Source organism: Dipodomys merriami, unplaced genomic scaffold (genome assembly GCF_024711535.1).
Source record: "Dipodomys merriami isolate MVZ:Mamm:240054 unplaced genomic scaffold, mDipMer1.0.p SCAF_508, whole genome shotgun sequence".
Lineage (NCBI taxonomy): Eukaryota > Metazoa > Chordata > Mammalia > Rodentia > Heteromyidae > Dipodomys > Dipodomys merriami.
The window spans coordinates 618,298-632,592 of record NW_027206078.1 but is presented as its reverse complement, the minus strand read 5'-3'; the positions used below and the strand labels follow the sequence as shown (position 1 = coordinate 632,592).

At 64.1% G+C, this 14,295-nt stretch overlaps 1 protein-coding gene across 2 annotated transcripts; it reads left to right on the top strand.

The window, feature by feature from the left end:
* Positions 1 to 13,534, top strand: LOC138810740 (E3 ubiquitin-protein ligase TRIM17-like). Of its 2 annotated transcripts, none has more exons than XM_069997942.1 (7): positions 1 to 665; positions 6,665 to 7,098; positions 8,551 to 8,646; positions 9,331 to 9,561; positions 11,431 to 11,453; positions 12,527 to 12,630; positions 12,860 to 13,534. In XM_069997942.1, the coding sequence occupies exons 2-7, from the start codon at positions 6,670 to 6,672 to the stop codon at positions 13,405 to 13,407; spliced, it is 1,431 nt and encodes a 476-aa protein (XP_069854043.1). In that variant the 5' UTR covers positions 1 to 665; positions 6,665 to 6,669; the 3' UTR covers positions 13,408 to 13,534. The 2 variants fall into 2 exon arrangements, with proteins under 2 accessions (XP_069854043.1, XP_069854041.1); XM_069997940.1 differs by lacking the exon at positions 1 to 665 and adding an exon at positions 5,213 to 5,488.
* The last annotated feature ends 761 nt before the right edge of the window (positions 13,535 to 14,295 follow it).

The window sequence follows — 14,295 nt, the reverse complement described above, 5'->3', positions numbered from 1 at the left end:
GCCACTTCTCCACGTTTCTAGGCTGTTCTGTTTGCTGTCTTCCAAGCTGGTCCACTCGAAGTAATCCTTGGGCCCCGGCGTACGCGGTGTGGTGAGCTCTGGTCTCCCACAGCTACAGCTACAGCTTCCCTGACCACGACGGACACTGGCGGTCACCGCCGTGGAGGAGGAAAGGCTTCGCGGGGCTGAGCTGTCGTCTGGCTCCATTTGGGCTTGCGGTGGCAGCACGTACTGTCACGTGTGAACACGGACACTTCATGGATGCTAAATGAGAGGAGAGCGAGCCCATCATCCTGACCTCCCCTCCAAGGGCTCTCTCCATGACTTCTTGACACTGGGTTCCATTTCCTAAGCTTCTAGACCATCTCCCAGCAGTGTCACTGGCTGAAGACAACGCCTTCAACACACGGGCTCAAGGGACATTGAAGGTCCAGAAACTTCTGTCTGGAGTGTTTTGTCCTAAAAACATCACTAGCAACATTTCAGATTCATTCCAGAGGATGAAGGCCTGTTGCAGAAAGCCCAGGGGCTGGAGAGGATCGGGACGTGTTATCTCAAAATATACTCCTTTTGGTATATTATTTTAAGCTGAAGGCAACTTAAGAACCACACACAGGAAAAAAGAAAAAACCTCAATCCTTTATCCTTTCCTACATGAAATCAAGGTACAGATTTCTTTTCCTTTTCCCGTGTGTGTGTGTGTGTGTGTGTGTGTGTGTGTGTGCCAGTCCCCTAGCTTTGAACTCAGGGCCTGGGTGTTACCCCAGGACTCTTTTACTCAAGGCTAGCATTCTACCACTTGGAGCCACAGCTCCACTTCCAGTTTTTAGGAGATTAATTAGAGACAGAAGTCTCACAGACTTTCCTACCCAGGCTGACTTCAAACCACAATCCTCAGGTTTCAGCCTCCTGAGAAGCTAGGATACAGGTGTCAGACTCTGACACCGGGATCAGATATCTCTTTTGTAAAGGACATTTCCAGGTATGAAGATGTCTCCTGTCTTGCACCAGATATCTGTGTCTGTAATGCTGGATTTTGCATCAAGCTGTCTACATAGACAACTACCAACCCACCCACCCGCATGCGTGTCCTAGGCTCCTTCCCAGCCCCCCTCCCCCCATGCATGTCCTACACTCCTTTCCCACAATGCACCCCCAGAAGTCCCGTCCCCTGCTTCCTTTCTCTAATTGCTTCACAAATGTTCACAGCTTGTTAAAATGGCGTAGAAACTTCCATGTCTAACAACATGTAAAGTGAACAATGTACCGTGAAATGTGGGTGCTAGATCTCTTCTTTATCCTTTGTCGGTTTAATTCACAAGCCTCTACCAGCCCTCCTGCTTAGAGGGCCCACATGCACACATTGTGAATATTGGGAATAATAGTTACAGCAAGTCTCTGGGATGTGAGAATCTTCGTTACTGCCGCAAAACTCACAGATAAGAGCAGTATCCGCAGTACTTTCTTTTAATGTCACCTAGTGAGAAGCCTGGGAACCCAGACCTATAAGAAATAGTGGCAACCATGAAGACATTACAAGTCCATTTTCATCAGCTTCCTGCCTGGGCCAGCGAGTGTCTCCTTCACTGGGAGCTGGGTGCACACTATGAGATGGTGACAAAAATAACAGTAGCCCATGCACCATGCAGGCTTCTTCCAACACCCAGATCCCCCAGCTGTGGAAATGATACCCAAACTGATGGTAAATGTAGCTGTTGATGGTAATGTTTTATTCTGCAAATCCTGACTTTCATGTTTACAGTTCAAGTCCATTGTGTTGGATCAGCAATATCATTAAAATGAGCAGGGAGCAATCGCAGCTGATGGGGACCTGGGTCATTGACGTTCCCATGCTGATGTCATGTGTGTGCTTGACGTTCCCATGCTGATGTCATGTGTGTGCTTGACGGTCCCATGCTAATGTCATGTGTGCTTCTTGACGGTCCCATGCTGATGTCATGTGTGTGCTTGACGTTCCCATGCTGATGTCATGTGTGCTTCTTGACGGTCCCATGCTGATGTCATGTGTGCTTCTTGACGGTCCCATGCTGATGTCATGTGTGCTTCTTGATGTTCCCATGCTGATGTCATGTGTGTGCTTGACGTTCCCATGCTGATGTCATGTGTGCTTCTTGACGGTCCCATGCTGATGTCATGTGTGTGCTTGACATTCCCATGCTGATGTCATGTGTGTGCTTGACGTTCCCATGCTGATGTCATGTGTGCTTCTTGACGTTCCCATGCTGATGTCATGTGTGTGCTTGACGTTCCCATGCTGATGTCATGTGTGTGCTTGACGTCCCCATGCTGATGTCGTGTGTGCTTGACGTTCCCATGCTGATGTCATGTGTGTGTGCTTGACGTTCCCATGCTGATGTCATGTGTGTGCTTGACGTTCCCATGCTGATGTCATGTGTGTGCTTGACGTTCCCATGCTGATGTCATGTGTGTGCTTGACGGTCCCATGCTAATGTCATGTGTGCTTCTTGACGGTCCCATGCTGATGTCATGTGTGTGCTTGACGTTCCCATGCTGATGTCATGTGTGTGCTTGACGGTCCCATGCTGATGTCATGTGTGCTTCTTGACGGTCCCATGCTGATGTCATGTGTGCTTCTTGACGTTCCCATGCTGATGTCATGTGTGTGCTTGATGTTCCCATGCTGATGTCATGTGTGTGCTTGACGTTCCCATGCTGATGTCATGTGTGTGCTTGACGTTCCCCTGCTGATGTCATGTGTGTGCTTGATGTTCCCATGCTGATGTCATGTGTGCTTCTTGATGGTCCCATGCTGATGTTATGTGTGTGCTTGGTGACCCCATGCTGATGTCATGTGTGTGCTTGACGTTCCCATGCTGATGTCATGTGTGTGCTTGACGTTCCCATGCTGATGTCATGTGTGTGCTTGACGTTCCCATGCTGATGTCATGTGTGCGCTTGGGGTTTTTTATTAGATTTTTGAAAATTCTGTGCTCTATTCCATATTGAAGTGAGCCTCAGCCCAGAATCCCCCTTAATTAGACCTGCCTGGGTGTTACGCAGTCATCGTCCGGCTCTCCAGCTCTTTCAGCCTGTCTGTACCTCTTTCTCTCACTGCCTGCTACACACGAGGTTGGATGGCGGCCGAGTGCGTGTGCTAGTGAAGCGGCTGAAAGCCTACTGCAGCCCAGTGAGCTGTCCACCATGCGGCCAGGGCCGCTCCACCCGGAGGCCGCTGTCTGCGGCCTGCACCAGGCTGTCTGTCTGTCTGGACAGACCCCGCGCGCGCCAGGCTGTCTGTCTGTCTGGACAGACCCCGCGCCAGGCTGGCTGCCTGTCTGCAGGGACCCCGCGCCAGGCTGTCTGTCTGTCTGCAGGGACCCCGCGCCAGGCTGGCTGCCTGTCTGCAGGGACCCCGCGCCAGGCTGGCTGTCTGTCTGTCTGCAGGGACCCTGCGCCAGGCTGGCTGCCTGTCTGCAGGGACCCCGCGCCAGGCTGGCTGTCTGTCTGTCTGCAGGGACCCTGCGCCAGGCTGGCTGCCTGTCTGCAGGGACCCCGCGCCAGGCTGGCTGTCTGGCTGTCTGTCTGCACGGACCGACCCTGCGCCACGGCCCGGGCCGGGCTGTCTTCACCCGCAGCCGGGTGGCGACCCCCAGCCCTTCACGGCCCCGCACGGTGCCCTGAGACCGCGGGCGGCCTCGGGCCACCGCACCCCATCTCCACCTCCCCAGCCCCGGGGCAGACCCGGGGCAGACCCGCCCCGCCCCACGCCGCGGGCGATCCTCCACCCTCGATCCTCACCGCGACGGAGGCCCCGCCCTCCCCAGGTGGCGGCCGCCGCGAGCCCTTCCGCCCGGCCGCCTGGGCACGGTGCCTTCACAACTACATCCCGGCCCCTCCCGCCCTCAGCCTAGCCCCGCCCCGCCCTCGCGTAGCCCCGCCCCCACCTAGCCCCGCCCCGCCCTCACCTAGCCCCGCCCCGCCCTCACCTAGTACCCCCGCCCTCACCTAGCCCCCCCCCGCCCTCACCTAGCCCCGCCCCGCCCTCGCGTAGCCCCGCCCCGCCCTCACCTAGCCCCGCCTCTCCTCTCACCTAGCCCCGCCCCGCCCCCACCTAGCCCCGCCCCGCCCTCACCTAGCCCCGCCCCGCCCTCACCTAGCCCCGCCCCGCCCTCACCTAGCCCCCCCCGCCCTCACCTAGCCCCCCCCCGCCCTCACCTAGCCCCGCCCCGCCCTCACCTAGCACCGCCTCTCCTCTCACCTAGCCCCGCCCCGCCCTCACCTAGTACCCCCGCCCTCACCTAGCCCCCCCGCCCTCACCTAGCCCCCCCGCCCTCACCTAGCCCCGCCCCGCCCTCACCTAGCACCGCCTCTCCTCTCACCTAGCCCCGCCCCGCCCCCACCTAGCCCCGCCCCGCCCTCACCTAGACCCCCGCCCTCACCTAGCCCCGCCCCTCCCTCACCTAGCCCCGCCCCGTCCTCACCTAGCCCCGCCTCGCCCTCACCTAGCCCCGCCCCGTCCTCACCTAGCCCCGCCCCGCCCTCACCTAGACCCCCGCCCTCACCTAGCCCCGCCCCTCCCTCACCTAGCCCCGCCTCGCCCTCACCTAGCCCCGCCCCGCCCTCACCTAGCCCCGCCCCGCCCTCACCTAGCCCCGCCCCTCCCTCACCTAGCCCCGCCCCGTCCTCACCTAGCCCCGCCCCTCCCTCACCTAGCCCCGCCCCGCCCTCACCTAGCCCCGCCCCGCCCTCACCTAGACCCCCGCCCTCACCTAGCCCCGCCCCGCCCTCACCTAGCCCCGCCCCGCCCTCACCTAGCCCCGCCCCGCCCCCTCACCTAGCCCCGCCCCGCCCTCACCTAGCCCCGCCCCGTCCTCACCTAGCCCCGCCCCCACCTAGCCCCGCCTCGCCTCTCACCTAGCCCCGCCCCGTCCTCACCTAGCCCCGCCCCCACCTAGCCCCGCCTCGCCTCTCACCTAGCCCCGCCCCCACCTAGCCCCGCCTCGCCTCTCACCTAGCCCCGCCCCGTCCCCACCTAGCCCCGCCCTGCCCCAAGTAATCCACCGCCCTCCCGATGACGCCACAGAGCCCCGTGGGCGGGGCGAGGCCTCGCGCGGGCAGACCCCCCGAGGCAACGCCCTCCCGGGACGTCACAGAGCCCCGAGGGCGGGGCCTGACAGGGCGGGGCCAGGTGCGGGCAACCCCGAGGCGCCGCCTCCGGGTGACGTCACAGAGCGCGGCGGGCTGTTGGGCCTCCCGGGCTGCAGGCGCCTGGCCCCGCACCCGTCGCCCTGCGGGACCTCCGCTGCGTACCGGCCCTCTCCGACCCCCGAGGCTCCCGGCGCGGCCCGGGGCACCCCTCCGCTCGCCCCCGCCAGCCTCTCCGGCCGCGGGGCCCTGGATGGGCCTTCCGCCCGCCAAGGCGCCTTCTCGGGGCTGCCGGTGACCGAGGTCCGGGGACCCCGCGTCCCGGACAGAGCCGGGCTCGGAGCCGCCCGCCGCGGGCCAGGTAGGAGCGCGCCGCCCCGGCCCCGGGCGCCCTCGGGCGGCTCCGAGCCCGGCCCGCCCCGGCCCCGCGTCCAGCGCCGTCCGCCGGCGGCGTGCGTGTGCGTCCACACGTGGGCTGTGCGTCGGCCCGCGCGTGCACGCGGCTGGGCGTGTCCGCGGGTGTCCGCGCGTGTCCGCGGGTGTCCGCGCACTGGGCGGGTGTAGGCAGCCTTGGCCGTGTCCGCGCGTGTCCGCGCACTGGGCGGGTGCTTGCATCTTTGCTGCACCGAACTTGGCTCCTAATAGAAAAGACCCGCGCGGCTCTGCGCCGGCCGCTCACCCCTCCGTCCACTCAGGAGGCCGGGGGTGGGGGTCTCGAGGCCGGGGGTGGGGGTCTCGAGGCCGGGGGTGGGGGTCTCGAGGCCGGGGGTGGGGGTCTCGAGGCTGGGGGTGAAGGTCTCGAGGCCGGGGGTGGGGGTCTCGAGGCTGGGGTGGGGGTCTCGAGGCCGGGGGTGGGGGTCTCGAGGCCGGGGGTGGGGGTCTCGAGGCTGGGGTGGGGGTCTCGAGGCTGGGGTGGGGGTCTCGAGGCTGGGGTGGGGGTCTCGAGGCTGGGGTGGGGGTCTCGAGGCTGGGGTGGGGGTCTCGAGGCTGGGGTGGGGATCTCGAGGCTGGGGGTGGGGGTCTCGAGGCTGGGGGTGAGGGTCTCGAGGCTGGGGGTGGGGGTCTCGAGGCTGGGGGTGGGGTCTCGGCGAAAAGTCAGTGAGACTCCGCACATCCAAGTGACCGTACAAAGCCAGAACTGCAGGTCAGCTCAGGGCGAGGGCTCCAGCCTTGAGGTCTGGTCAGCTCAGGGCGAGGGCTCCAGCCTTGAGGGCAGACGCTGAGCCCCGGTCACTTTGCAGCTGGGAATGGACTGCAGTGTGAGGGACGACGGTACCCGGTGGAGAACGCAGCCACGGGCTCAAGGAACCTGCGACATCCCTGCCCCAAAGGCTGGCCGGGGCTCACATCAAAGTGTTCAGGAAGCTTAGCATTTTCTGCAGGGCCATCTGGACAGGCGAAGACAGGCAGGGTTCAGCTCAGGCTTAATGCACCAAGGTTCAGAGGGGCTGGGTGAGCAGCCACAGAGGCTCTGTGCTGTTTATGGGAAAGCAGCAGGCGCAGTGAGCCAGCTGAAACCCTCACCTTAATCTCCCAGGAACCATGGATGCTGTGGAACTTGCCAGAAAGCTACAGGAGGAGGCCACATGCTCCATCTGCCTGGACTATTTCACTGACCCAGTGATGACCTCTTGTGGTCACAACTTCTGCCGCGAGTGCATCCGGATGACCTGGGAGAAGGCCAAAGGCAAGAAGGGGAAGAGGAGGCAGAAGGGGTCATTTCCCTGCCCCGAGTGCAGGGAAATGTCCCCCCAGAGAAACCTGCGGCCAAACCGCCTGCTGACCAAAGTGGCTGAGATGGCGCGCCAGCACCCGGGGCTGCAGAGGCGGGACCTGTGCCCCGCACACCAGGAGCCCCTCAAGCTCTTCTGCCTGGAGGAGCAGACCCCCATCTGCGTTGTCTGCAGGGAGTCCCGGGAGCACCAGTCCCACAGGGCGCTCCCCGTGGATGAGGCCGTGCAGGAGTACAAGGTAGGGGAGGGGCCGCAGGGAGGGCACCTGACCAGCAGGTCAGAGGCGCTAGCCAGCACTGGGAATGGCCTCTCGGGGGTCAGGAACCCCGGTTGGAGATGAAAAAGTGGCATCCAGTGAAGAGGGAGCCAGGATCAATGCTAGAGAGGGAGGGTGTCCAGTGAAGGGCAGGGCTCCTAGGCCCAAGCCAACAAGGCCATTTTCCGTGGCCTACTCCTAGGCTTCACTCTCAGGGCCCTGGCCTGGCCTGGCGGCCCAGTGAGCCACTCTGGAGGAGTGGAGTCCCGGGGTAGTTGTGTTCCACTCCCTCTGAGAGCTAAGGGTCCCTGCGGCCTGGCCGGTTAGAAATGTGCTCAAATGGTTTGTAGGAGAAAGCGGCACTAGGCTGCTGCTGGTCTAGCTGCGGAACATAGGCTACACCAGCCCTGGCACACCTTCCCCTCTCAGTCCCAAATTACAGAACTGCAAGTGTTCTGATTCTCCAAATCAGACTCCAAAGGATCATTTTTTTTTTTTTTCGGTCAATTGTGAGGCTTGTTCTCAGGCCTTGGGTGCTGTCCCTGAGCTCTTTTGCTCAAGGCTAATGCTCTACCACTTTGAGCCACAGCTCCACTTTTAGTTTACTGTTGGTTGATTAGAGATAAGAATTTCAGACGTAAGGATTCAGGTGGACCTGTTGCAACAATGAGAAGTACAAAATGTCATGTCAAAACCAGCTTGTCGGTGGGGGGGGGGGAGGGGGGTATGATTGGGTGGGGGGAGGGGGGAGGCTGGGAAGGGAGGTGAAGGGTAAACAAAGGAGGAGGCTGCAATGCTTGGTAAGAAATGTATGCATTATCCTGCCCATGTAATTGTAGCCCCTCTGTACAGTATGTTCTCAAATAAAATAAAATAAAATTTAAAAAAAAAAAAGAATTTCAGACGTTCCTGCCTGGGCTGGCTGTGAACCCCAATCCTTAGATCTCAGCCTTCTGGGTAGCTAGGATTACAGGCGTGAGCCATCAATGCTTGGCTGGATGACTATCTTAATGTGGACAGAAAAGGAAACTGGAAAAGCACAAGTAAAGGTGCTTGGACTTGGGCTGGGAAGGTGGCTCAGGGGTAGAGTGCTTGCCTAGCATGCATGAGGCCCTGGGTTCGATTCCTCAGCACCACATAAACAGACAAAAGCCGGAAGTGTCTCCTGTACAAGGTGGCCAGCTTCTGTCCCTCAGGCTTCAGGAACAAAAAGATTGAGCAATTCCTGCAACTATACTTTTGTATTTGAGGGGCCTCTAGCTCATAACCCTCATTCAGAAATGGACTATTGGGGCCTGTTCTGACCTGCTTCGCTGCTGAACTGGCTTGTCTGGGGTGGGGTGTCTGGTCCATGCAGCTTTAGAGAGCACAACTCAGGCCGGGCAGAGAGGGGTCGATCCACTGGCCTAATTCCTGTGATTGTGCATCCCACAGGTGAAGCTGGAGGAGGACATGAAGTACTTCCGGGAGGAGATAGAAAAGACAGAGAAGATGCAAGCCAAGGAGGAGCAGAGCTTAGTAGAGTGGCAGGTCGGTGCCAGGGCTGTGGAGGGGCCCCGAGGGCCTTTCCCTCCCCACAGCCATCCCCACCCACTATGGTAGCATGTGCCCCCAACGCCTTCCAGTGTCTTCAGTGTCGGGGATTCAGGGAAGGAAAAGGTTCCTTCCACCCTCTGATGTCAGTCGCTGACCCAAGAATTAACCTGAAATAAAACATGAGGGAGAGGAGGTGTTCAGGGGAGGAAGCGTGCAGGGGCCGTGGATGCAGACTTAGACCGCTGGAGATTCATCCAAGGACGAAACCACAGCATGTAACTTCAGGTTAAAAAAACAACAGTGTTTCACCAGATCCAGCGAGTGAGTTCAGTTTGGCTGGAGCACGGATACAGCAGCAGAGCTGTCTGCCCCTGGCTGTATGGTACAGGTGGCATGGTATCTCATGGCTGGCTGTATGGTACAGGTGGCATGGTATCTCATGGCTGGCTGTATGGTACAGGTGGCATGGTATCTCATGGCTGGCTGTGTGGTACAGGTGGCATGGTATCTCATGGCTGGCTGTATGGTACAGGTGGCATGGTATCTCATGGCTGGCTGTGTGGTACAGGTGGCATGGTATCTCATGGCTGGCTGTATGGTACAGGTGGCATGGTCTCTCATGGCTGGCTGTATGGTACAGGTGGCATGGTATCTCATGGCTGGCTGTGGCCCCTGCAGGATAAAGCAAAGGAGAGGAGAGAGCGCATCCTGGTAGAGTTCCAGAAGGTGGTCCTCTTCTTGGTGGAGGAAGAGCGGAGGCTCCTGCAGACCTTGAAGAAGGAGGAGGAGGAGACAGTGATGAGGCTGCAGGATAGCAAAGCCTCCCTGGACAGACAGAACCACTCCCTGCACAACCTGCTCCTGCAGCTGGAGGATCGGAGCCGAGAGGACCCTGTCCAAATGCTGCAGGTGAGGCTGGCTGGGCCGGGCCAGCCACCCATAGCCACATACCTGTATAAATCGCCAGGAGATGGGGGTGTGGTATGAGGATGCCCAGGCCCAGGGATAGCTAGCATGGGCTAAACGTGGGAGAAAATGCAGCCTGAGAGACACGTCTGCTATAGCTTAGGCTGATGGAAGAGTACAGGTGGCACATCCCATACCAGGAATGCTCAGGACAGAAGAAGTACAGATGTCAAATCTTCTTTTGAATTTTGGAATACTGCCATCAATGTAATGAGATATCTGGGGGCAAGAACCAGTGTCTCAACATGAAATTCATCTGTTCTGCTGATGGTGGATATATGTAATAATTTTCAGTACCCCTGTGTTCTGACTTATCATTCTGATCCTATGAGATCGGGTGTGGAATGTTCCACTATGGTGTCCCAGCAGTGCTTGGAAAGATTAAGATTTGGAGACCAGCAGGCTAGCATTCTGTGGTGTAGTGTTCCTTCTCCATGTTGGGCAGCAGTAGCAAGCCATAACTCCCAGTCAGCCATGAGACTCCCAGGGTGTGCTCCCAATGTATACAGTGTGAGGGGATGTGCAGTGGCCAAGCCTACTGTATTTTTAATTTTCAATAGGCTTAATAAAGGATCATCATACACTCACATGCCAAGGTCCTGGAGGCTAGGACTTCTGTCTATGACATTTTGGAAGGAGGAAATAATTCAGCCTCCAGGAGGCTCCAACCCAGATGAGCCGCACCTCCCTGCTTCCAGGCCTAAGGAGGTGGTGCTGGGCACTTGGCATCTGATGGAGAGCTGGGGCAGGGCTCACCATTAGTATGGAGGAGACTCACTGACTCTGCATGGGCAGAACTGGTTTGGGGGCAGGGCAGAGGTACCTGCAATGCTACGGCTCCGGAAGGGGTGGAGAGATGCTGGCCTTGACTTGACACACGGGTGGGCATCTGGCTCATTCGAGCACCCGGTAATTACAGCACAGAATGCACTTTGCCCTACGATCCTGAAGACGCATGCATGCATATAGTTATGCAACTGAAGCAAATATCTCCTGCAGGGAATCTGTAAGGATTACAGCACACAGGTGCTGATGCCCTGCGGGGTTTTCCTTGATAGCTTTCACAGCCATTCTAACTTAGGATACAGTTTTTCTTCTATTAAAAAACGACAAAAACAAAAAAGCCTATTCAAAGCCAGGAGCCTGTAATCTGAAGGCTGAGACCTGGAGATCATGGTTCAAAACCAGTCCAGAAGTGGAGCTGTCAACTGGTAGAGCGCTAGCTTTGAGCAAAAGAGCTCAGGCCCAGCGCCCAGGCCCTGAGTTCAAGCCCCAGGACTGGCAAAATTTTAAAAGCAAATAAACCAAAACCACAACCTGTTCACACTTAGTGGGGCCTTTTCCTGTGTCTGAGGTTGAGCCCCAGAGCCTTGGTGAGCAGGCAGCTCCCGCAGACCGTCCGGGCGGGTCCTGTGCCGGAAGTCAGCGTTAGGGTTCTGCTGCCCAAGGTGGGAGCCCGGCAGGCCCCGCCGGGTGGAGACCGGGCTCTGCCCCACGCCCCTCTCCAGCGCGTTGTCGGGGCCTTGCACGCATGGGGAGCTGTGTGCGCGCGCAACCGTGGGTGTGACCTCCGTGCGCACGCGCGCGCGTGGCCGCGGCTCGCTCATGTCGGGCAGGCGCCCGGGCTGGGCTCCCCAGGCTCCCGGCCCTCCGTGCGCCCGTGGCTGAGCTGGCACAGCACCGGCCGGACCGGACCAGACGGGACGGGAGAGACGGCTCTGGGAAGAGCTGTCTGCAGAGTGAGGGCGGCCGGCGGGGACAGCCGAGCCCCTCTTTAGGGGGCAGCTGAGCCCCTCTCTCTCTTGGTTCCAGGACGTGAAGGACACCCTGGCCAGGTAGGCGGGCGGCGGCGGGGGCGCGCGGGGGAGGCGGCGGGGGCGCGCGGGGAGGCGGCGGGGACGCGCGGGGGCGGCGGGGACGCGCGGGGGAGGCGGCGGGGGCGCGCGGGGAGGCGGCGGGGGCGCGCGGGGAGGCGGCGGGGGCGCGCGGGGAGGCGGCGGGGGCGCGCGGGGGAGGCGGCGGGGACGCGCGGGGGAGGCGGCGGGGGCGCGCGGGGAGGCGGCGGGGGCGCGCGGGGAGGCGGCGGGGGCGGGCGGGGGCGGCGGCGGGGGCGCGCGGGGGAGGCGGCGGCGGCGGCGGCGGGGGCGCGCGGGGGAGCGCGGGGAGGCGGCGGGGGCGCGCGGGGGAGGCGGCGGGGGCGCGCGGGGAGGCGGCGGGGGCGGGCGGGGAGGCGGCGGGGACGCGCGGGGGAGGCGGCGGGGGCGGGGCGGGGGAGGCGGCGGGGGCGCGCGGGGAGGCGGCGGGGGCGCGCGGGGAGGCGGCGGGGGCGGGCGGGGAGGCGGCGGGGGCGGGCGGGGAGGCGGCGGGGGCGGGCGGGGAGGCGGCGGGGGCGGGCGGGGAGGCGGCGGGGGCGGGCGGGGGGCGGCGGCGGGGGCGCGCGGGGAGGCGGCGGGGACGCGCGGGGGAGGCGGCGGGGGCGCGCGGGGAGGCGGCGGGGGCGGGCGGGGGCGGCGGCGGGGGCGCGCGGGGAGGCGGCGGGGACGCGCGGGGAGGCGGCGGGGGCGGGCGGGGGAGGCGGCGGGGGCGCGCGGGGAGGCGGCGGGGGCGGGCGGGGGCGGCGGCGGGGGCGCGCGGGGAGGCGGCGGGGACGCGCGGGGGAGGCGGCGGGGGCGGGGCGGGGGAGGCGGCGGGGGCGGGCGGGGGAGGCGGCGGGGGCGCGCGGGGGCGGCGGCGGGGGCGCGCGGGGAGGCGGCGGGGGCGGGCGGGGAGGCGGCGGGGGCGGGCGGCCCCGAGGGAGGCGGCGGGGGCGCGCGGGGAGGCGGCGGGGGCGCGCGGGGAGGCGGCGGGGGCGCGCGGGGGAGGCGGCGGGGGCGCGCGCGGGCTGAGGGGCCGCGTCTGTTCCCCGGAGGAAGAGCAGCCTGAGCGTGCAGTACCCGAAGGTGGACCTCCCCGCGGCGCTCCGGACGGTGTGCCGGGTGCCCGGCCAGATCGAGGTGCTCAAGAGCTTCCAGGGTGAGCGCGGCCGCGGGGCCTCCCGTCCGGGGACCTCGGGTGGGGAGTGCGCCCCGGGCGGGGTGCGGAGGCGGCTCCGATCGGCCTGCCGAGCTGAGTCGCTCCGGCTCCGGGAGCGGCGCCACCGAGCGACCTCGGGCTCACAGGGCCGGTGGGTCAGCGGGGAGGGGGGCGGCAGGAGGGGCCTCCGCCCCCCGCCCCGACCGGCCGTCCTCGCCCCTCCCCGCAGAGGACGTGGTGCCCGACCCCGGCTCGGCCTACCCCTACCTGCTCCTGTACGAGAGCCGCCAGCGCTGCTACCTGAGCCTCCCGCCCGACGGCGGCGCGCCCGGCGGCCGCGAGCGCTTCGTGGCCTACCCGTGCGCCGTGGGCCAGAAGAGCTACGCGGCCGGGAGGCACTACTGGGAAGTGGGCATGAACCTCACCGGGGACGCGCTGTGGGCGCTGGGCGTGTGCCGCGACAACGTGAGCCGCCGCGACCGCGTGCCCAAGTCCCCCGAGAACGGGTTCTGGGTGGTGCAGCTGTGCAAGGGGCCCAAGCCGGCGCCCGCGGCGGCCCCCGCGCCCGTCACGCTCGCCGACCCGCCCAGCTACGTGGGCGTCTTCCTGGACTTCCAGGCCGGGGAGGTGTCCTTCTACAGCGCGCACGACGGCGCGCACCTGCACACCTACTCGCAGGCCGCCTTCCCCGGGCCCCTGCAGCCCTTCTTCTGCCTGGGGGCCCCCAAGTCCGGCCAGATGGTCATCTCCACAGTGACCATGTGGGTCAAAGGCTAGGCGCGGGCGCCGGCGGCCGCAGTGGCGGAAGCTTCGAGAGGTAATTTTGCAAAGAGCCCCGAGTTCCGAGCGGACCGGCTTCTAAATACATATCCGAGCTGCAGGCGGGCGCCCGAGTGCTGGTGTGGTTCCTGCTCGCGGACCCCGGCGGGCGTCGACGCGCCCTGTGCCAGGCCGTCTCCCGTCCGGAGGACGCCCCGTCCAGGGTGCGCGCGCGGGGAGGAGGCCCGGGGCACACGGGCGGGGAGAAGCTGGGGTGCGCGCACTGGGGAGGAGGCTCGGGGAGCGCGGGCACGGGGAGGAGGCTCGGGGAGCGCGCGTTCGGGGAAGAGGCTCGGGGAGCGCGGGCACGGGGAGGAGGCTCGGGGAGCGCGGGCACTGGGGAGGCTCGGGGTGCGCGGGCACTGGGAGGAGGCTCGGGGAGCGCGGGCACGGGGAGCGGGCCCGGGAAGGAGGCTCGGGGAGCGCGGGCACGGGGAGGAGGCTCGGGGAGCGCGGGCACGGGGAGGAGGCTCGGGGAGCGCGGGCACGGGGAGGAGGCTCGGGGAGCGCGGGCACGGGGAGGAGGCTCGGGGAGCGCGCGCACTGGGAGGAGGTTCGGGGTGCGCGGGCACGGGGAGGAGGCTCGGGGTGCGCGTGCTCGGGGAAGAGGCTCGGGGTGCGCGGGCACGGGGAGGAGGCTCGGGGCGCACGGGCGGGGAGAGCTGGGGTGCGCGCGCACGGGGTAGAGGCCCGGGGTGCGCGCACGGGGAAGAGCCTCGGGGAGAGCGGGCACGGGGAGCGGGCCCGGGAAGGAGGCTCGGGGAGCGCGGGCACGGGGAGGAGGCTCGGGGAGAGCGCGCACGGGGAGGAGGCTCGGGGAGAGCGGGCACGGGGAGCGCGCGCATA

What these genes read in the sequence shown, in the direction of transcription:
- LOC138810740 (XM_069997942.1), top strand. Translation starts at nt 6,670, where the DNA reads ATGGATGCTGTGGAACTTGCCAGAAAGCTACAGGAGGAGGCCACATGC. An exon ending in AGGCCGTGCAGGAGTACAAG is followed by an intron (nt 7,099 to 8,550) that starts GTAGGGGAGGGG and finishes TGCATCCCACAG; the next exon opens with GTGAAGCTGGAGGAGGACAT. An exon ending in ACCCTGTCCAAATGCTGCAG is followed by an intron (nt 9,562 to 11,430) that starts GTGAGGCTGGCT and finishes TCTTGGTTCCAG; the next exon opens with GACGTGAAGGACACCCTGGC.